Source organism: Littorina saxatilis, linkage group LG2, assembly GCF_037325665.1.
Source record: "Littorina saxatilis isolate snail1 linkage group LG2, US_GU_Lsax_2.0, whole genome shotgun sequence".
In the NCBI taxonomy this organism is placed as follows: domain Eukaryota; kingdom Metazoa; phylum Mollusca; class Gastropoda; order Littorinimorpha; family Littorinidae; genus Littorina; species Littorina saxatilis.
In genome coordinates, this window is record NC_090246.1 from 84,408,290 (window position 1) to 84,430,843 (window position 22,554).

General features: G+C 45.3%; 1 protein-coding gene across 1 annotated transcript in view; it reads right to left on the reverse strand.

Moving 5' to 3' along the window:
* The window catches only part of LOC138959966 (transmembrane protein 184B-like), a 48,513-nt gene that overhangs the window by 13,181 nt on the left and 12,778 nt on the right, over positions 1–22,554 (reverse strand). Inside the window, exons 3-8 of the mRNA XM_070331669.1 lie at positions 16,131–16,296; positions 12,981–13,071; positions 11,465–11,540; positions 10,812–10,903; positions 6,284–6,453; positions 3,910–4,247 (exon numbers count right to left, since the gene is read on the reverse strand). Of these exons, the coding sequence (XP_070187770.1) occupies positions 3,910–4,247; positions 6,284–6,453; positions 10,812–10,903; positions 11,465–11,540; positions 12,981–13,071; positions 16,131–16,296 (933 nt within the window). The remainder of the gene's footprint in view (positions 1–3,909; positions 4,248–6,283; positions 6,454–10,811; positions 10,904–11,464; positions 11,541–12,980; positions 13,072–16,130; positions 16,297–22,554) is intronic.

Genomic DNA, 22,554 nt, shown 5'->3' on the forward strand with positions numbered 1-22,554 from the left:
GGCACAGCGCCCTGCCGAGAAGGAGGGAGAGTGGGGGTACGAGACAAAGCCAAGCCCGGCCAGCCGTACCCCACCCGCTGTGCGAGAGAAGCATCCCAGTGCTGAGAACCAGTCTGCCTGGTTTGAGCCACGCCGTGCCCCGAGTGGGGAGGGGGGGTGGTTCGTCACAGCAGTAACCCCTGGAGGGGGGGGGGGGGGGGGGGGAACTGAATGAGACACAACCGTAAACGGCCGACCCCCACTCGTCCACCCTCTGACGTCCTGTAGCCCCACCGCTCACCCACCCCGAGGGGAGGGGGGGGGGGGGGGGGGGTGTGACGGATGCTGGCTGAGGACAATGACCACTGGCAAGGCGATACTGTAGTCCGAGTCCCCACCATCCATTGTGTCAGAACACAAAGAATGGGAGACTGGAGAGTTAAGAGCATGTTCTGTCTCCGCCTGCCACCGCCACCACTCACCTACCCCAAGGGAGTAGCGGGGTAGGCAGCCGGCACAGCACCCTGCCGAGAACAAAGCAGAGCAAAGCTCATTGTTCCCCGACCGCTGTGCGAGACTGGCCTCAGCCGCCAAAACTGGTCTGACCAGTTTGAGCCAACCCGTGACGAGTGCAGGCAGCTAACACAGCTCCCTGCCCCAAATGGGACGGAGGAGGGGTATGTAACGTAGCCTGGAAAGGCCGTACGTCCCACACCAGCTGTGCTGACTGGCTTGAACCACGCCGCGCCCCAGATGGGGTGGGGGTGGCTCGTCACAGCAGTAAACCCCTGGAGGGGGGAGAGACGGTGTGAGAGACGCAACCTTAAAAGGCCGACCCCCACCCGTCCACCTGCTGACGTCCTGTAGCCCCACCGCCCACCCACCCCCTCAGGGGGGGAGGGGGCGGTTGCCGGCCGAGGACAATAGCGGTATAGACTGAGAAGACAGTCCAACAGCGCCCACGGTGGGCCACAGACACAGCCCCCTGCCCCCATTGATGCAGAGTGGGAACAAGCCCAGGCTGTGACTTACCATGCCCCCCCCACTCCCCCTTCCAAACGGTAAGGGGGCTGCATGCCCGCTCAGCTGTGCTAAAAGGCGGAGAGCAGGCCCCCTCTCCCTACGGAGAGAGTGCTCGTGAACAACCCAGTACTACCAGAGGCAGAAAGGGCTGAACCGAACTGGCCATTTGCACCAGACCACGGTGCGAATCAGCAATCCCCCCCCCCATCCCCCCCAAAAGGAGGGGCTGCATAACACACTGAGAAAAACCAGAGGTAGTCAGAGTGGTCAGAGGCAGGTAGGGAGCCGGTCCCCCTCCTGAGAGGAGAGGGTGCTCGTGAACAACCCAGTGCCACCAGAGGCAGAAAGGGCTGAACCGAACTGGCCATTTGCACCAGACCACGGCGCGAAGCTGAAGTAGTAGGGCTGCCAAGGAGTACGCCAGCAGACGTCGCCTAGGCCAAAGGGCATCCTCCAGCCAGCAAGGAAGTGTCCGCCACAGAGGGCGGGAGACGGGAACCGCCGATCGTGCCTGAAACTGCTTAGAAATGAAAACACATATAGTTAAGCCCACCGAAAGTAGAAGACACTGACTGGTTCTCCTTAACTCTTTCCGCCCTTCGCCCGACAGTTTGTCGGGCGCTCCTCAGCAGCTTTCAACACCTGTGCCCGACAAACTGTCGGGCGTTGACACGCATCTTCTCTGACCTTGTTTCTGATCTAAAAATAAAAGACAGGTCACAAGCAAGGGAGGTAAATCTGTTCCCACTTCCTTCTTCTTTGTTTGGAGCAATTTGGCAAACAAAAATCGTCCGATTGAGTGTTTTTTGAGCATTTTTCCTGTGAAATATGAGCAACCAACGCCGCTACTCGTTGAGGCAGGTTCTTGACGAGATTTTCCTTGATGATGACAGTGATCAGTGATCATGATGCCGAATGGGACGTTTCTTCGTCTCAATCGAGTGAAACAAGTGTTGATTAGAGTGGACAAGACCTGTGCGCGGGCTTCGATGCAAATGTGAGACAGAAACATCCTGTGACTTGTTGGAACAACTGTGACAGAGTGGTGTGTTTACATACTTTTTGGTGTTGTGTTTGTGACTTGGAAGAAGGATTTCTTTGAACTTTACACACTTCAGAAGGTACTGACTGCTACTCAACAGGTAAAAACATGCACTTATCATACACAGGGATCGCGCTAGCTTTTTAAAAAACGCGTAAGTCATACGCAACGAAACGAAAAAAACGCGTCACGGACCAATATTTTTGCGTACTACGAAAACACGTACAGACACAAACAAAAAACGCACGAAAGACTTAAAGACACTCCTTACCTAAATACGGCGAGTTTTCCTGTCGAACTCCGCGCACGCCTGTCGAATAACACCCCTGCTGTCTCCAACCTTCGGGCCTTGCGAGTTTGTTTCCCGCTCTAATACGACTAGACACACTTTCCGCCTTTTGGAAGCGCGAGATGGGAGAGCAGCTAATGTCTGTTTCATTATCCGACAAGACATTATCTGGTAATACCCTCGTTACGTTCGTTTGCGATACTTCGATGCAAAAAGAAACGGACTTTAGTTTTGACGCGCAGATTTCATGTGTGTCGTCACTTCTCGAGCCCTATAGTCAGTTTCAGGATCGGGTGATTATTAAGTCAGAGCAAAAGCGCTGCGTGAAGACAAGAAAAAGTTACAATATTTTTGCGTATGGCTTACGCGGCGCGGCGAAAAAAACGCGTCAGCGACTTTTAAAATGCGTCAAATACGCAAAAATCGTGCGTAAACGCGGTCCCTGCATACAACACACCAAAGTTTATGTGTCTACAACTATTAGTTGCAGAGTTAGAAGCGCTTTAGTGAAGTACCCATCAGATTTGCACTACAGTGCCAAAACCCTCCAGGCTGGAGAGGCTGCTGAGCCTGCACTGCAGTCAGGGCTGAAGATGCGGGCTGGGGAGAAAAAACGAAACCTTATCCGCCTGAATAGCTACTACAAAAGAAGTACTACTCAAAGGGTCGTCGACCCGCACAGAGGTTTCTAAATAAGGCTATAAGCCTTCTCCCCTTCCTGCCTCGCACCAAGTTACTGCTTGGTATCGGCCATCTTGAAAAAGCTAAACGGCCGAAAACCATAACCGACCAGAAACGTAAATTTCTGACGCGGCTGTAAAACCAAGCAGCTAAAAACAACAATTCAATTCAATAAAAAGGGCAGATCTCACCAAGTGAATGGCGAACAGGTAAAGGACCCCACAAGCCTGGATCGTCTAAAAGACAAAGGCTAGTGAAGTCCAAGTGAGCGTCGAATTCCGCACATTCTGCGGCTGTAAAACCAAGCAGCTAACAACAACAATTCAATTCAATAAAAAGGGCAGATCTCACCAAGTGAATGGCGAACAGGTAAAGGACCCCACAAGCCTGGATCGTCTAAAAGACAAAGGCTAGTGAAGTCCAAGTGAGCGTCAAATTCCGCACATCCTACGTGCGTCGTCGAAAGTCGAGAATGATTATTCCGGATGCCGGCGCTCACGTGGTGCGCAGTGGGTTGTGGGTAACCAGGTGGAACGGGTCATAGCAACGGCTATGGCGTCTGTTTTTAGCTTGGTTACCACCCTTACAAGGGCAGGTAATTTGAGTAGTTTTATGACATCTAGCATGTGAGATTGAAGTCAATGCATTTATGAGAATTGGGGTAAGATTATGTAATGTAAGTGAGGGTTGTGCCCTATATAACGAAGCGCCTTATTATCCCGAAAATTACCTTGGAGCATGCCACAACTGCAGTGTAAACTGTCACTTAAAATATCTGGCATTCTAAAGACCGAGACCCAAGCCCCCCCCCCCCCCCCCTCCAATTGGATCCCAGCTGTGAACTAACTAAACTTTTATCCCCAGTAGCTTAGATCCAGCAGTGACTACTCCTCACCTGTTTGGATCCGGAATGCTGGGTGTGCTGGGTGTACTGCTGGTACTGGGGGTGGAAGTTGTGAATGGCGTCCTGCATGATGTCACGGGGGTTCATGGTCTCCTTCAGCGAGGACGAGATGCTCTGCAGCGACACGGTGCGACCGTGGCCAGCACTGGGACCGGAGCTGTAGACGCTGTGGGGGAAAGCAAAGCGCAGAGCCACGGCCGCCAGGAACATCTCCAGGCCCACAAAGAAGTTCTGCCAGCCAGCGGACACGGTACCCGCCCTCAGCTCTCCGTCCTCCATGACGATGGGGCTCATGACGCCTGTCTTTTCCAGGATGGCCAGCACAACACCTGGCACACACACAGAAAAAGGTCAATGAGAGTTTCTGAAAGCGTAAAATATTAGCCTATAAGTTCTGCTTTTTTGAACGTTTTGACTTCTGTAATAAGAGTTTCTGAAAGCGTAAACTCTTACCACATAAATTGTGCCTTTGTTGTATGTGTTTTGACTTTTGAGAACCTTATAAAAGCAGGAACCCCCTTTTAGGACCACCCAATATAAGATTTCTTCCCTTTTAAGACCCTGGTTTTGGCTCACGTAAGTGTAGCCTATGCGATCGTAACTTTGTCTGTCTGTGCGTGCGTGTGTGTGTGTGTGCGTGTGTATGTCTGTGGTAGAAACTTTAACATTTCGTCATTTGAAGACGTCACATTATGACGTAAGAGGGTTAGACGTCACGCGAAGGAATTACTGAAAGTCTCGGTCATTGTTATTTTGAGCGGGCCGAGACTAGTTGGCAGTCGTGTCCCTGTAAGTAGGCTACATGCAGACAGACAGATCTAGATCTAGTGTCTCGCTTTCTTGCACAGTGTCACCTATGCTTACTGTGTGTGTGTGTGTGTGTGTGTGTATGTGTGACGGAGTGATTGAGTTTGTGTTACTGTTTGTCGATTTCTTACGTGAGCCTTGAAGGCTTCGCCTCTTGTTTTCTGTCGTTTTGTTCATAACCTTTGTAAATTTACCCCCATTTTAAGACCTGGTTTCCTCAGATTTTTGGAGGTCTTAAAAAAGGGGGGGGGGGGGGGGGGTTGTAAACTGCACTGTAAACTGAGATCTCAGCATCCACCTTCTGTAGTTCAGTGAATACTCCCAGTAAATGGTTCCTTCGCTGTCTTCTGGTTCATGACAATCCAACAGATGTCGCTGACACTGTTCAAGCTTTGGTCATGATGGGGCTGCATTGTGTTTTTGCAACCGCCTATTCCAAATCTGCATGTCTACAACTCGTAAAAGTAGGAAATGGGCATGATCATCTAATGTTCACGATTCACAATAAAACAATAACAACAACAACAAAACCAAATACTTGTACGACTCGACCTTTGCCGTTGGCAAGATATCATCATTACTAAGACTCACCGATTACTCAGATTAGTCAAAAATACTACTTTGACCCATTCTAAATCAAAACAAGAAGGGCAAAGCCCATACGACTCACATGCTTGACCTTGACCTTTACATGACCTTGACCTTCAGAGTCAAGGTCAAATAACTAAACCTAGCAATGACATCATACACTAAGAACTGCTTTACACATTTTTCCTACCAAAATACATGTGACCTTGACCCAAGGTCAAGGTCATCCAAGGTCATGCAACACAAAGCTGTTAATTCAAGACATAGGAAGTACAATGGTGCTTATTGGCTCTTTCTACCATGAGATATGGTCACTTTTAGTGGTTCACTACCTTATTTTGGTCACATTTCATAAGGGTCAAAGTGACCTTGACCTTGATCATATGTGACCAAATGTGTCTCATGATGAAAGCATAACATGTGCCCCACATAATTTTTAAGTTTGAAACAGTTATCTTCCATAGTTCAGGGTCAAGGTCACTTCAAAATATGTATACAATCCAACTTTGAAGAGCTCCTGTGACCTTGACCTTGAAGCAAGGTAAACCAAACTGGTATCAAAAGATGGGGCTTATTTTGCCCTATATATCATATATAGGTGAGGTATTGAATCTCAAAAACTTCAGAGAAAATGGGAAAAATGTGAAAAATAGCTGTTTTTTAGGCAACATTTATGGCCCCTGCGACCTTGACCTTGAAGCAAGGTCAAGATGCTATGTATGTTTTTTGGGGCCTTGTCATCATACACCATCTTGCCAAATTTGGTACTGATAGACTGAATAGTGTCCAAGAAATATCCAACGTTAAAGTTTTCCGGACGGCCGGACGGACGGACGACTCGGGTGAGTACATAGACTCACTTTTGCTTCGCATGTGAGTCAAAAAGGAACAGAAATGCTATAAACAAGCCATAATCATGCCTCAGAAGCAGACATTAAAATCTAAATCTCTGAAAATGCCAAATTCTCACCTTGCCAGAAGGAGAGGAAGATGACGGACTTGATAATGCAGAACTTGAGCACAGGGTCGTAGGCGCTCAGCAGCTCGCGGGTGGCAAAGTAGAAGAGGAGGAGAGCGTAGAGAGCCAGACTGACGGAGATGTTGTAGATGATGGTGATGTACAGGTAGCCATTCGCAAGTCTGCACAACAAACAAAAATCGAAAATTTCAACGATAAATTTTTCATTTAATTAATATACTTACCCAACTCACATATAGCATTAACTTCCGTTTGATGCTTAGACATTGAAGCACTGACCCTGGTAACCTGGGGGAGGTAACTCCCAAAACAAAACAAACCTTGAAGTCAAGGCCCGGTAGTTACCTCCCCTCACCGGCTGCCCGCTCATGCGCGAGTCATACTGCCGGTATAGTCATTCCCAATAAAACACCACCTTCAAAACAAAAACGTTTGCGGGGTAGGTAGGGAGGGTATTTACTATGTGAGTTGGGTAAGTATATTAATTAAATGAAAATTTATTGTTGAAATTTTCGATTAAATCACATATTCTTACTCCAACTCACATATATAGCAGATAATTGCTACATGAGGTGGCGGGAAACTCACCTAATCCCTGGACAGGATCTGGCCAGCTGCCACCATGGCTGGTAAACAGTTACTACCGTCCTGCCGAGTACTAGAAATGTTTCGCAGGTAATAGTTGATGAAGACGTCATCCGACGTCCAATAAGCTGCCTTAAGCACCTCCGCAATCCTGCCTGAGTGCAAAACAGCTAGCGAGGTAGCCCAAGCTCTCGCCTCATGCGTTCGAGGAGAACGTAATGGGAGGGCAGAACACCCCCCCATGTGTCTGCCACCACTTATAAGCCTGCCTGATAAGTGCAGAAGACCACCTCGCCAGAGTTGTTTTAACAATATCCTTGTCTCTAGCTGTGTTGACAGAAATAAAAAGTAATTTCTGAGAAGGAGATCCGGAAACCAAGCCTGGCTTGGCCAGAACGGTGCTATCAGCACCAGGTAAGGCCGTTCGAGATCTGCCTTCCTTAGCACCTTGCCTAACAGCGGGATAGGGGGGAAAGCGTACGCTCTCAGCCCCGTCCAGCTTATCTCCAAGGCGTTGACCTCCCAAGCCTCCGGGTCTGGAACCGGAGACACAAAGAGCGGAAGCCCCCGAGAGAAACGCGTGGCGAACAGATCTATGACCGGTTTGTCCACCTGTGCCCAGAGACGTAGCAGCGCCTGGTGCGTGATCGTCCACTCTGTATGTAGAATCTGCGACGAACGACTGAGGGAGTCTGCTAGAACATTCAGACAACCTGGCAGGTATTTGGCTGAAATCGTGATCTTCTGGTGGAAAGCCCAAGTGATGATCTCGCACGCCCTGTTGGACAGGATAAGAGATCGCGTGCCTCCCTGCTTGTTTAGATAAGCAGCCACAGTTGTGTTGTCTGTGTGCACCAACATCTGTTTGCCCTGGAGGGAGGAAACAAATTCCAGAAGACCCAGGCGCACCGCTTCTAGCTCCAGAACGTTGATATGCATCAACTTTTGAGTTTGGTCCCAAAGACCCAAAGCTGTGCGTCCCTCTAAATGGGCTCCCCAACGCTGAAGAGAAGCGTCCGTAAACAGATGCATCTCTGGAGGAGGAAGCGAAATCGGGACGCCTTGAGTCAACCAAGATGTGTCCAACCACTGTCTTGTTGTCTCCTGAAACCAATCTTGAAGGGGAAGGGACAGTCCCAACCCTGAGAGGCTGGATCCCAAGCAGAGTTCAGAAACGCCTGAAACGGATGTTTGTGAACTCTGCCCAAAGGGATCAGGGTAGATCGTTCGGTTTCGGATGGTGGGGGACTGAACGTGTCGGCTTCCGGGCATAGCACTTCAGTGTTTCCGGTTGTTCACACATCAGGATTGCCGGCTACCTCCGGTTCCGGTTCGCCGGTTCCGGGGTATGGTAGCAACCTTTCCTTACCGGTTCATCACCTTTGCCATTTCATAGGCGACGGAAGGAGATTCCCGAAAGCGGAAACGAGAATCAGTCTCCCTATTGCCTTTGAAATCGCCAAATGCGGAAGAAGTAGCTGTCACCCCTTCTGCAAAGTATCTAGAGGTAACCTCAGTGGCCAAACTCAAAGACCGAAGAAATTTCCCCTCGACTCGAAAGTTAGACTCAACCTCAGAAGTTCATACCGTCAACGACAAAGTTGTCCGACGTAGATTGATCATTCCTGGAACCATCATTGAACCACGCCGGGATCTGCGTGGTGAAAAAGGCGTGTTTGACGAACCTCAATCAGCAATCTTCGTGAGTACTTTTAGTCCTTTTCATAATGTTAAAAATATGTTTTATGTGTGCAGTGTTAAAGTTTAATATCTTTACGACGCTTCTGTGGACTGTGCATCTCTAAACTGTTCATTTTGGAGGCCTAGTGCATGAACACGGATACCCACACAAAACTCAGAACTTAAGTCGACGGGCGACATATCCTGCCAATCATCTCCCTTGATCTCTCTTGCACAAGACACTTGTTTCCACTAGGCCTATTTGTTTTAGAGTTGGGAGATTTTACAGGAATGAATCTAAAAATCAATTTTTTTTTTCAGTGTTGCTTGTGTACCCAGCATATTCAGATGTCTGGAGTATTCCGATAAAAAAGACTCGTCATATATAACACTACTCGTCATCACTGTTTCAAAAAACAGACGAACGCGCACGAAGAACTTGGCGTAGATCTGGACCGAAATTGGAAAGTGGTGACTGTGACGGGATGTGATGTCACCACTTCAACAAACTCGCGAAGATCGGAACTCACGAACTTTTGACGAAGGCAAATCTGGATGTCTCTAATGTTGATTTGTGGTATGTGTCAAAGTGAAAGGATGCTCTTAGTCCATGTGAAAGACCTGGAGAGATCTGTGGCTGTGAAAGTGACAGTGTACACGTCAAGGTCGGTACCTTTAAGTGACTCTTTCACCATAGTTCTAACCCTGTGATGCACTGCAGACGGTCAACATGAACTTATGCGGGAAGGTCGGTACCTTTAAGTGACTCTTTCACCATAGTTCTAACCCTGTGATGCACTCCAGGTAGTCATCAGGGCCGGAGTGGTTTTTTTATTGAGTGAGAGTGGTGATCCACTTAACCAGCTGTGTTGGGCCAGACACTCGCTTAGAGTGTGTGTGACACAAGTCACTTGTCTGCACTATGCATTATTGATGAGGTATTGAGTCCTAGTGCCCACAGGACTTGCTGACCTGTCTCAGCTACTGGAAAACAAAGCCACTGATGGCCCTGTTATGATGCTGCATTTGTGCCAACCTATCTTACAGCATTTGTGCCAACCTATGGTACAATGTTTGTGCTGACCTATGCTCTTCCCAGTGTAAGTGTAACAAGAAGAGCAAAGCCCATACGACTCACATGCTTTACACATTTTTCCTACCAAAATACATGTGACCTTGACCTTGGGTCAAGGTCATGCAACACAAAGCTGTTAATTCAAGACATAGGAAGTACAATGGTGCTTATTGGCTCTTTCTACCATGAGATATGGTCACTTTTAGTGGTTCACTACCTTATTTTGGTCACATTTCATAAGGGTCAAAGTGACCTTGACCTTGATCATATGTGACCAAATGTGTCTCATGATGAAAGCATAACATGTGCCCCACATAATTTTTAAGTTTGAAACAGTTATCTTCCATAGTTCAGGGTCAAGGTCACTTCAAAATATGTATACAATCCAACTTTGAAGAGCTCCTGTGACCTTGACCTTGAAGCAAGGTAAACCAAACTGGTATCAAAAGATGGGGCTTACTTTGCCCTATATATCATATATAGGTGAGGTATTTAATCTCAAAAACTTCAGAGAAAATGGGAAAAATGTGAAAAATAGCTGGTTTTAAGGCAACATTTATGGCCCCTGCGACCTTGACCTTGAAGCAAGGTCAAGATGCTATGTATGTTTTTTGGGGCCTTGTCATCATACACCATCTTGCCAAATTTGGTACTGATAGACTGAATAGTGTCCAAGAAATATCCAACGTTAAAGTTTTCCGGACGGACGTCCGGACGGACGGACGACTCGGGTGAGTACATAGACTCACTTTTGCTACGCATGTGAGCCAAAAATGGGGTCCTGATTTGGCCTATATGGTCTGCTGGACCCAAAACGCAACAGATATCACATCACATTCCCAGTGTAATGAGGAGAAATATGTAACAGATATGGTAATATACACTTGTTGGGCAAAACACAAACACACGCACACACACACACAGAAGACAGAACCTTCCCAATCAAGAAATGGCTCTTTTTCAACTACTTTTTAAGCGTTCTGCTCATTACTTCTTACACTTCTACTAAACATTACAATGTAAATGATGTCTAACAAAACAAGCTATTTTTTTTTGATTCGTTAACATAATAAGCACTATGCTTGAGTGTGGATCCTACATGCAAGATATTATATATATCACGATAGTTAAATTAAATAAAGTTTTTTAAAACCAAAACAGGCTGTCTCATCAACTCACGAGAAGTTTCCGTCCTTATAATATCCAAAGGCCTGCAGGAGAAGGGTGAGGATGGCCATGACAGGCTTCACAATGCAGAACTGGAGGGTAGCCTGCAACATCAACAACATACTACATCACTTTTTCTGACAGAGGTTAGCTGGTTTCAATGTGACTTTATGTGATGTAATATCTGTGTATACGAGCCAAAAGAACAAATGCAATTTGTTTGTCCTAAATACAGATAATAAAGTTATATTTAATTGAATTGAATTGAATTGAATTGAAACTGCAATCCTGATGTATGAATGAACAGACATAACAGTCACAGAAGCCATATTGAGTACATTCTCTTTCAAGAGTAAATACACGACCAAACATAATAGACTCATAGTCCACTTTTCTGTATGCTTTCTGGATCGGGTAATTGAGAATGAATTCAACATCAAATTCATGGGTAGCCCAACAACACTGCAGCATTTGCGTTTCTTTTGCCTCGAGTATATGTTTAAAGCAACAATCAGAAAGGGAGATGAACAAGAGACAAGAGACTGACCCACAAAGATTAGGTGGAAGATAGTGACCGACTAAAACAAAGCAGCTGGTGAGGTGGTACCCATCAAACAAACCATAAGACATAAGACATAAGAGTACTGTGGAATGAAATTGTGTACCTGCTTGCAGAATCTGAGGAAGCCGATGGTGTACTGACATCCAGCCAGACAGCACGTGCACGACATCCAGCTTGACCTGCGCACACAATACACAATATTCTATTGCTCAAGGTTGGGAATTCGTTGCGACAATTGCTGTTTTGAAACATTCACTCTAGCCAAGCACACCAAACACACGCATCTATAGAACAAATCTATATGTGTGTGTGTGTGTGTGTGTGTGTGTGTGTGTGTGTGTGTGTGTGTGTGTGTGTGTGTGTGTGTGTGTGTGTGTGTGTGTGTGTGCAAGTGTGTATGTGTGCTTGTGTGAGGTTGGGTGTGTGTCAAAATGTGTTGTGCAATATGGCATGAAAATCTTTTTAGATTTGTTGTTAAAAACTACAGCTTTGTATTCCATGTTTATTATCTTTTACGAAGTAATTATAGTTAAATAGTCTTTTATGTTTTTTAATTGTTTTTTATTTGTTCGACCTTCTTAGGATTATGGAGTTTTATGCACTGCCTTTTTATAGTTAACTAAATTTTTGTATTTGAAATAGTCCATTGTAGTCGGTGTAGGCCTTTTTGTATTTTTGTATGAACTCAAATGTTTAGTGTTCTTAGTATGTCTTGTTAGGCTAAGTTCTATTTAATCAGAGTATGTTTGCGTGTGCTTATACCTAGTGATATTGTAAAGCGCATAGTGCTTTTAGTAATGCGCTATAGAAATCTCCTTAATAAATAAATAAATAAATAAAATCAATGACAACAATTTAAATACACCCACTTAAATTAACAACATAATCACTCTATAACCTCTCCTGGCGTCAGTAGCAAGCACACACACTCACACACCCACACGCGCACACACACATACACACAGGTAGGTCACAATAAGTCATGCTCAGTCTTCCACAATGCCTCTCAATGTCAATATCTTTACCTGTTCGCTGCCAGTAGATATTTGTATAACAAAATGTATTTACCTGAATTGATGACTTACACTATGCCCTCGATGTATAAATGAATACACAACACAAGCACACTTTGTTTGATCATTGTTGTTGTTCTTTGTTGTTTATTGAACGGTTTGCTGCTCGCGATATAACCTTCGTGGTTGAAAACGACGTTAAACACCAAATAAAGAAAGAAAGAACGGTTTGCTGCCCATTAAAGCAAGTTACTCTAGACGTCAGCTGACATCCCTTACAGGCAACAGCAGAAATAATGTTTCCTTCATACCTAGTGTGATCCTAATTTTGTCCACATTCAAACTAACAGCAACAAAGACAGAAAGAAAGAAACAAAACATCTAACTAACAAACAAACGAAGGAACGAAGAAACGAAGAAACAAACTCAACAACAAACAAAACCTACAGTATATTCTGAAGCCTTGTAGGTTCTGTAAATGAATTATAAGAATTCCTTCAGTGTCTTCCCCAGTTTTACATCCAACAAGACCATCAACACTCACAGCACAGGAGATAATAATCAAAAAAGTTTGCACAGTATTTAACAATCACTTGGAAGTCTCACCTGATGGGTTTCCCACGGATCTCCGACATAATGGACCCCTCACCTCCCAGGTACTCATAGCACAGACTGAGGAAGCTGTAAATCACAAAAGCTGCACACACAAAGGTACATTTTGCTTTCATTCAAGAACTGTATAGGAACAAGAGACAAGAACAAGATAACAATGAACATGTACTCACCAGAAACATGGTCAATTGTTCCTTTGTTATTGTCAATGTTTCTTTGTTTGTTTGTTTGTTTATTTGTTGCTTAACGTCCACCCGACTACGCAGAGCCATATCAGGACGAGGAAGGGGAAGGGGGCCACTTGTCAAGCGATTCCTGTTTACAAATGCACTAACCCATTACTTGTGTCCCAGCAGGCTTTAGTAAAACTAAATTAATACCTACTGGAAGATTACCAGTTTCCAGTATGTTAAAATAGGCTTAACCTATCTACTGCTGGACTTACATCAGAACACTAACAGATTAAACTATACATGAATCGCGAGACAAGCGGCAAGAGAAGAGATTTTTGGAAAAAATACAGGTGAATGAGCAAGAAGGCAGAAAAAAGAAAAGAATTCATGAAGAAAAAGAGAGCATGACAGGAAAGAGAAACCAAAAATCTACCTAACAGCAAACTAGAAAGCTCCTGCGGTTCCAAAAACAGGAGGGGCCTTTAATTTCATAACCGCAGTGCCCCACTGCGGGAGTCAATGTTTCTGGTGAGTGCATTTTCTTTGTGCATGCCGATGTGGCATGCATTCACCTACTTTTTGTTGTAATTACGTTTGCTCAAGCCATTGCACGATGTAAAAAGAAGTAAACCGTGTTTTTATTGTGGCACCTTGTTGTGACCCGTTTTGTGGAGCGTTAATATTTTTACGTGAGATTCACGTGCTCATTGTTCAGTTGTTGTGACCTGGTTTTGGTCGGAGCGTCACAAACTGCGTCGTTTAGTTCTAGAACACCGTGAGATTCACGTGCTCTTTTCCGTGTCTTAATTTTGTGGTGAGCCCTGCGAATCTGCGTTGCAAGTTTTAGAATACGTGTGACTCACGTGTTTTTAGTTTTGTGATGTCAGCTAGTTCCTTGATCTTCTTTCTGTTAAATATACCGTTTTAAGTTTTGAGCATGCACGAAGTGCGTGATCGGTTACTGATTGGTTGTAAAATAGTAGTTTCACCCGATTCTGTCTTAGGAATGTTGTTGGTTGGTCAATCCGGTGACCTTTGACTTTTGAATAACTATTCCATGTTAGGTTTTGTTTCCATAAATACCACTGCTTGACTCCTGTCTCGTCAGTCGATCTGAGGGTTTTAGGAAGTGTTTGGTTTTGATATGTAAACGTATGAAGGTTAGCAAGTGAACCAACGGAGTGTTTCTTGTTATGTTTTAACGTCAACGTAATGTTCTTGGAGAGTTGTTTCTCAAGTGTGAATCGTTTTGTGCCCTTCGTTTGAGAGGCAACACGTTTTTGGTACTGCTGGTCAACCCACACAGCGCATAAGGTAATTTTGTTGTTACTTGTTTGTGTTGTGTTTTGGTCGCCATTTTGTAATGACTTTGTGAGTTGTTTATGTATAACGTGAGTTGAAAGTCTGACTTGTTGTAGTGTTTTTATATTGTGTGTCCAACTGTTCTAGTGTTGTGAACGTACAGCAATGTTTTGTAGACGCTAGAAAGTCGCTAATGTTTATTATTATTATTATTATTATGAACATTTGTGCGCCTAATCTAAATATAGCCCTAGGCGCTTACAAAATATAAAATACATAGTGAACATTATACGAAACACAAATCGACAAGGACTCATACACTCGCAGACAGGCGCACAGCGAGAACGCGACGCACTCACTCATACCAACTACAGACACATGCATTCTAGACGGAAAAACAGTCGTAAATAAATAAATAAATGATAACTTGTGTTTTCTGTGGTTAACGAAGTTCGAAGTGAAACGTTTTCTCCGACTTTTTCAGCCTTACGTTAAAAGAATTTAGGTAAAAGAGCTTGCGGTCTGTGGTGATCGTTTGTAAACGGGCTTATTTCTGATAACGCTATTGAGGGAAAATGGATGAGTAAATATTTTATTTGTGACTTTGATTAACGCAGGAACATTGTCGTTAGGAGACTTTTTGGTATGACACTGACAGTTTGCTTTGTATTCCTGGCCTGATGAGTCAACGTTTTGTATTTTTCTGAAAGTAGCCATTTTGGTTTTAAACGTATGTATGCTAAGTTTCTTGAGTATTCTTAGTGCTTATGGTATTGTTGAACGTACGGAACGTAACTCTTTATTGTTGTTGAAGGACTAACCAACGAGTGTTTGGTATTTGTAACTTTCTTGTCTGTTTGTCTTCGCCTGTCTTGTGATTGTTTATTTTTTCCCGTTTTTTACTTTTTGTGTCTTGTTTATGCATGTGATACTTTTGCCATGTCTAATAATTTGTTTTCTTTTCTCTTTTTCTTTCTGTTCATAAGTTTTTTACCGCAATACGTAGTACTGTAAATATATATATGCATTACTGATATCTAATATCAGATGTAAAACAAATAAACCAGTACTTTTGCGCGTTATCGCTTGTAACCTGTGTTTGTCATTTCGTATGAACAATATGTAGTACCAGCCTCGCTCACGAAGGCGCGCACATTCTTTGTTCAAGAACTGTAATCACCATAGAACCTTCTATGCCCAAGCCTTCTTCTTCTGTGTTTCAGAATATAGAACCAAGCTGCTTTTCCAGTCACCCCGAAGAAGTCAGCTATCAACAGCTGACGAAATATTGACAAAGAAATACCAAAACACTGGTTCCTGTTCTGTTTTCTCTTGTGTTTAAATGTAGAACAAAACATTCATTTTGACCAAACTTTCCACAAGAATCTTTGATAATCCTTACAAAAATGTGGCAAGAATAAACAAAATACAAACAAATTATATACAAAGAAACAAAATACAAACATGTTTCTATCTATCTAAAAAAAAAAAAAATTAAAGTTGTATTTTCACAGGCCCAGTTACATAAAATTAAAAAAAACCCATTGATTACAATTATAACAATAAAGATATATTCATCTCTGCAGGCAAAAACTTGATTGTTAAACAGAAAACATAAATTATCATTAAAACCTTATCATGCATCTCAAGGCAAATGGTCTAGACTAACCTTCGTAACAGTCTCTGATACTGTCAAAGTAGACATAGTAGTTGTCATTGTTGAAGAACATGAGGGAGAGAAAGGAGTCGAAGGAGTAGATGGGAACGATGAACAGAACTCGAACTATCCATCTCTGTTCATTTGGGCAAGTGTAGTAGCGTAGATGAAGATAAATCTGGAACAAACATAGAAACTCTTTCTTGAGAATACTGGACCTCATTTTTATACATGTAGCTCCACCATCCTCATCCCCCCCTCCTCTTACTCTCAACAGGGATTATATGTACACCAGACATTTCTGGTATTTTAATTGAAAAATTCTCATTATACAGTTGAACCTGTCAATAATGACCACCCAAGGGAACAACTAAAAGTGGTCCTTATAGTTATAGACAATTGGTTGTTATGGAAAAGGTGAACGATATATAAAAAAAACGTCGTCTGGGTTTCTTGGGGGTGGTCGTTATGAGCAGGTCGTCATTAGCACGAGGTAGTCGCCACGGCAGGTTCAACTGTCCTCAAAATCAGATTGTCAACCAGACATATATATACACGGTTTATATTTCGTTTTTGACCTTTATTTCAGACAACCACTATGCAGTCATAATATGCAAATTGTATTTTGGCCTCTGACGTCACATGGCTCAAAAAAGGGAAATCCAATGTTCAATCGATATATTGTGTTTTAAACTTGTATTTGACAGGTTGGTGTAACAGAGTGACTGCTTTCTGTGAGAGCCAGGATTCACACTTGCAAAGAAATATTGTATGTGATAAAAATGGCTAGTGCATCACCCTCTCAAGGAAAGCAATTTACAGGAATTGTCATCTTGTTTGCTTCAGGTACCTGTGAATTCCTAGCAATTTGAGTGTGAATTTGCCAAGCCCTGCTTTCATTTTAGGACAAGAGTGGCCCAGTACAGGTCATTACTTTTATCATCTTCTTTTTAGGCCGTCCTTTTTGTTACTCTGAACCTTCAGAAATCCGAAACAGCCTGCTAACATTCCAAATCAAGAATAGAATCTGAAACAAATTGGCTGCTAATTGCTAAAGGACTGAAAAGGTCTTGTGAATGTTTTGTTTTGTCTATAATGAAGTGTTCCATAAACTTTGTTATACAGCTGGGGGTGTGGGTGGGGTGGGGTGGGGTGGGAAGGGGGTTGAGGGGCAGGAGGATGAGCTTCCCTTCATGACAAAAAATTTAAACTTATTGGTTTTATTATGTGCGGTACACATGAAAATTAGAAGTCCATCTACAACTATTTTGCTGACTTTGCAGACCATTAAATGTCTTTACATACCACAGTCTCACATTATGACATGCCTGGCCTGAAAACTAATCAATGGGTGTCTGCTGCTTGTCAAATGAGAATCTACCTGCATGAGCAGCTGATCAATTATTTCCTTTCCCCTTACGATAAATGTGATAAAAAAAGCTTTCAGTGCAAGACAATACAAAACAATACAATAATACTTTATTCCAGTGGAACCTGCCCTGGAGACCACCGCTGATACCAAAAACCTGCCCTGGAGACCACCTCTCGATACCAAAAACCTGCCCTGGAGACCACCTCTCGATACCAAAAACCTGCCCTGGAGACCACCCTCAAAGTTGTTTATTTCTTCCACAAGTACATGTACCACTTTTGGTTGATACCTTGGGTGGTCTCTAGAAACAAGTTCTACTGTATCTAAATTAGAGAAATTTGTTTCAATATGTTTGCCCAAAACATTTTCTGTTGTGCTGCATCTACCGCACAACAATGACAATCTTCGGGGCTGGGTCGCTATTGCGCGGGTCCGCTATTGCGCGAATCTAACCCTAACCCTGGCCCTAAAGATTCGCGCAATAGCGGCCCCGTGCAATAGCGGCCCGCGCAATAGCGGGCCGACCCCCAATCTTCTCCCCATTACAGAAAATGGAAAATAGCCATGTCTTCAAAGTCATCTAACAAGTCAGCAGTGTTAAAACTGCAGAAAAGGATCGGCCGCATGTAAATGACCTCCATGCTGAAAACATGGCGATCAATAGCACATTATCACATAGCTCTCAGTCTCATGTCCCTTTATTTGTCTCTTTCTCTTTTTACCTCAGTGTTTCTCGCTCTCTGTGTCTCTCTCTTTGATTCTTTCTTTATCCGATCTCTGTCTCTTTGTCTCTCTTTCTCTCTCCCTCTAGCTCTCTTTACCTGACTCTCTCTCTCTTTACCCCTCTCACACACACACACATGCACACCATATACACACACTGTACACCACACACACACACAGTCCATTGGACAGCATCTTCAACCAACAAGCTGACCATAATGAGTACATGTATTGCTGACATCTGTCCTTTCTTCCAGTTTACATGCCGCTAGGCAAGTATTGCTTTTTCACCTCATACTGCCCTTGTTTTCACAGCTGTATTGATCTACCCACTCAAAATGTCTTCTTGAAACCGAAATAAAAACACAGTGAACGCAAAACAATGTTTCCATTTTTCTTCTTGTTTCCTTCTGTACTGCCAGTTGGGAAAATATAAAAAAAGTGCTTTTTAATTTTATTTTTTATATCAAACCTTCCTTGAGAAAGGCGAAACACGTGAAAGGGGAAATGCACGCAGTTTCATCAGACATCATACCACAGCATTTGCACTCTTTTCAAATTCTCTAACTTTGCTATCAACAAATTAGACGAGAGAGAGTTAACGCTGACAAAGCACTGATGGCGATTGAAAGCACAGTTCAACCTAATCCCTTTAATCGATTCACTTCCTTTCCCAGACCAATCACCCCGTGGTGTAACGACAGTATGTACGCCTCATCCCTTGTAATTAGGGCAAACTGGGTTGTTGAATAACACCACAGCTGTGTGGACTTTGAGGAAGGGTCAGAAAAGAAACGAAAACAGCGAAGACAAGCCCAGGCATCACATCAGTGATCACCGTTAAATTCACTTTACAGTGGAACCCCCCTTTTAAGACCTCCAAAAATCTGAGAAAAGCAGGTATTTAAAAAGGAGCGAGTCTTTAGTTTTTTTAAATGGAGGTAAATTTACAGAGGTTATGAAGACAAAAATAAAAGAAAATCGAAAATTTTTAAGTAAATTTTCATTTCATTAATATACTTACCCGAATCACATAAAGAGCATTGACGCAGTCTGAATAGCTAAGGTCTGAAAAGGCTACCCGTCTTAAAGTTTAAAAGGGAAGCAACCCAACCACAAAAAAGGTAAACACAGCTATGGCAACGACCATATACCCGGGGAGTTACCTCCCCTGCCGGGTATGTGACGTCACTTCCATTGCTGCACCACATGGTACACTCATTCGACATTAAAGAAAAACTAAAATATCATAAGCGGGGTTGGCGGGAGGGAATACACTATGTGATTCGGGTAAGTATATTAATGAAATGAAAATTTACTTAAAAATTTTCGATTAAATTACATATTCTTACTCCGAATCACATAAAGAGCAGATAGCATCAACAAGGCGGTGGGAATGAAAAACCAAACTCACCTCAAACCCTTGAAATGAACTGGCCACCTGCGATCAAGGCAGGCAGCGTTCTTGAACCATCTTGCCGAACAGCGGAGACATCTCTGAGGTAAAAGTTCAAAAAGACATCCTCAGAACGCCAGTAGGCTGTGCGTAGAACCTCGTCCAGCTTACGTGACCGTAGGACGGCCAAAGATGACGCCCAAGCTCTGGTTTCATGAGCTCTAGCAGAGTTCAGAGGGAAAGCAGGCAGTGCCCCCCCCTTTTCCGCAAGGTTCCACTCATATGCTTGTTTTATCAGAGCGGACACCCACCGAGCCATTGTCGTCTTTGCAATATCCTTATTTCTCACAGTATTAATGGAGATAAATAAGAGATTTTGAGATTTCGATCTAAGCGGTTGAGACCGGGCAAGGTAGATGTCAAGGGCTCGCACAGGACAATTAAGGGCGTCCGGATCTCCGGGAGCCAGTATGCTAGTCAGAGGTTTGACGCGAACCAGAGGCGAGGCCTGGTCAGGGGTCTGGTTCTTAGCCAGAAAATGTGGCCGGAAACGCAAGGAAATAGAACCATCAGGTTCTTTAGAGATATCCTCCGGGTTTCCAGAGAGCGCATGGATCTCGCTTCCTCTGCGCGCAGAAGCTACTAGTAGCAGAAAAAGAGTTTTGCGCGTCAGGTTAGCGAAACTCGCCGTGACCAGAGGTTCAAAACGTGCAGAACGTAAGAACTCGAGGACCAGGAAAAGATCCCATTTTGGCATGGGGGAACGAGTAGAAATCTCTTTAAGGGCAGCGCCCTTAATCACCCGTGAAATGACTCCACTGACGTCAATAGAGCGGCCCATCTGGCGTAAGGTTACCGCAATGGCAGATCTCCTAACTCTCAAGGAGGAAGCAGAGGCTCCTTGAGACGCAAGCGAAGAAAGATGGTTTGCCACGTGCATAGACCGAGGGGCTAGCGCGTTCAAACCCTGGGCCTGACACCAGGCAACCCAGGCCTTCCAGTGGGAAGCATAGACTGACGACGTAGAAGCCCTATGAGAGCGTTCCACTAAGTCGAGAGTCTGCTCAGACGCACCAGAACGCCTCAGAAAGGACCGGACAACCTCCACACGTGAAGATTCAGAGACGAGGGATCCTCGTGTGGTATGCCGGTGTGAGGCTGCACCAGTTCCCCTTTTGTGAGAAAGAGCGGAACTGGTGGACCGTGGGCGAGCCTTAGAAGGTCCGGGAACCAAACCTGAGAAGGCCACAGAGGAGCGACCAACAGGAGATCCGGACCCTCCATTTCCGCCTTCCGAAGTACTCGACTGAGTAGCTGGAAGGGAGGAAAGGCGTAGGCCTGAAGCCCTGTCCAGGGAAAGGCCAATGCATCTGTCTGCCAAGCCTCGGGATCCGGGAATGGCGAGACGAAGATTGACAGCCTCTTCGAGAAACGGGTGGCAAAGAGATCCACCAGAGGCTTTGGGACGAGGGCCCAAAGGCGAAGCAGTGCCCCTTGAGTGATCGTCCACTCTGATTGAATCACTTTGTCGGAGCGACTGAGCGCGTCCGCCAAAGTGTTCAAGCTCCCCGGAAGGTACCTGGCTGTGAGAGTGATCTGATGGTGCCAACACCAGACCAGAATCTCGCAGGTCCTTCTCGAAAGAGAAGGGGACCGCGACCCCCCCTGCTTGTTCAGATAAGCTGCCACAGTCGTGTTGTCTGTGAACAGACGAACATGATGGGCGTGAAGGGAGGGCCGAAACTCCTCCAGAGCAAGGGCCACAGCCTCGAGCTCCAGCAGGTTGATGTGCCAGTGGCTCTGCTCTGCCGACCACAGGCCCGACGCAGTCTGTCGGTCTGTGTACGTTCCCCACCCCGACAGAGACGCATCTGTGAAGAGGTCCGTGTCTGGGGGAGGCAAGGCGATCGGCACACCTCTGCAGACCCAGTCCGAGTCCAACCACGGAAGGGTCGCTGACTGGAACCATCCCTGGAGAGGGACGAGGACGTTCCAGTCCACATGAGCAGAGTCCACATACGGCTTCAGAGCAAGCTGAAGAGGCCGCTTGTGAACTTTGCCCAGAGGCACCAAGAGAGCCATGGATTCCATCTGTCCCAAGATGGAAGCCAGCGTCCGGAGGGAAGCCCGCAGGAGAGGCAAAGTGGACCTGATAAGCGCTTGGAGCTTGTCCACCCGCCGCTGAGAGGGTTGGACAGTCCAAGGGACCGTGCTAAAAGACATTCCCAAATAAGTGAACGTCTGCGACGGAATCAGTTCCGACTTTGTTGTGTTGATCGAAAAGCCCAACAAGTGGGCTTGACGAAGAACAGACTGGGTATGACCCGAGCAACCTGTCCGGCTTTGGTTCATGATGAGCCAATCGTCCAGATATGCCCTGAGCCGGATACCCTGCGACCTCACCAGTGCGCATAGCTGTCTCACGACCATGGTGAAGACCCAAGGTGCGAGAGACAGCCCGAAAGGAAGAGCGCGGAACTGGAAGATCTGATCGCCCCACCGGAAACGGAGCCATTTCCGGTCGGACGGATGCATGAGGATATGAAAGTATGCATCTGTCAGATCGATGGAGGTCGCCCAGTCTCCTGGACGGAGGGAGTCCCTGACCGAAGCCGGCGTCTCCATCTTGAACCGTATCGTTCTCAAGAAAGTGTTGAGCTGCGATAGGTCCAAGACGGGACGCCACCCTCCTGACGACTTGGGAACGGCAAAAAGCCGCCCGTAGAAGCCCGGAGAGCTGTGGTCTAGGACTTTCTCCACCGCGCCCTTCTGCACCAGGGTGACAATTTCCGCCTGAAGGACGGACCTTGCCTCCTGCGAGGAGGGGGGCTTGCATGCCGGCGGACGCCGGGAAAGCGGCGCCTTTTTGTCCAGCCAAAGTAGACGAAAACCCGATCCCACAACGCCCACTATCCACTGGCTGTGTATGGTGGCCGACCAGTGTG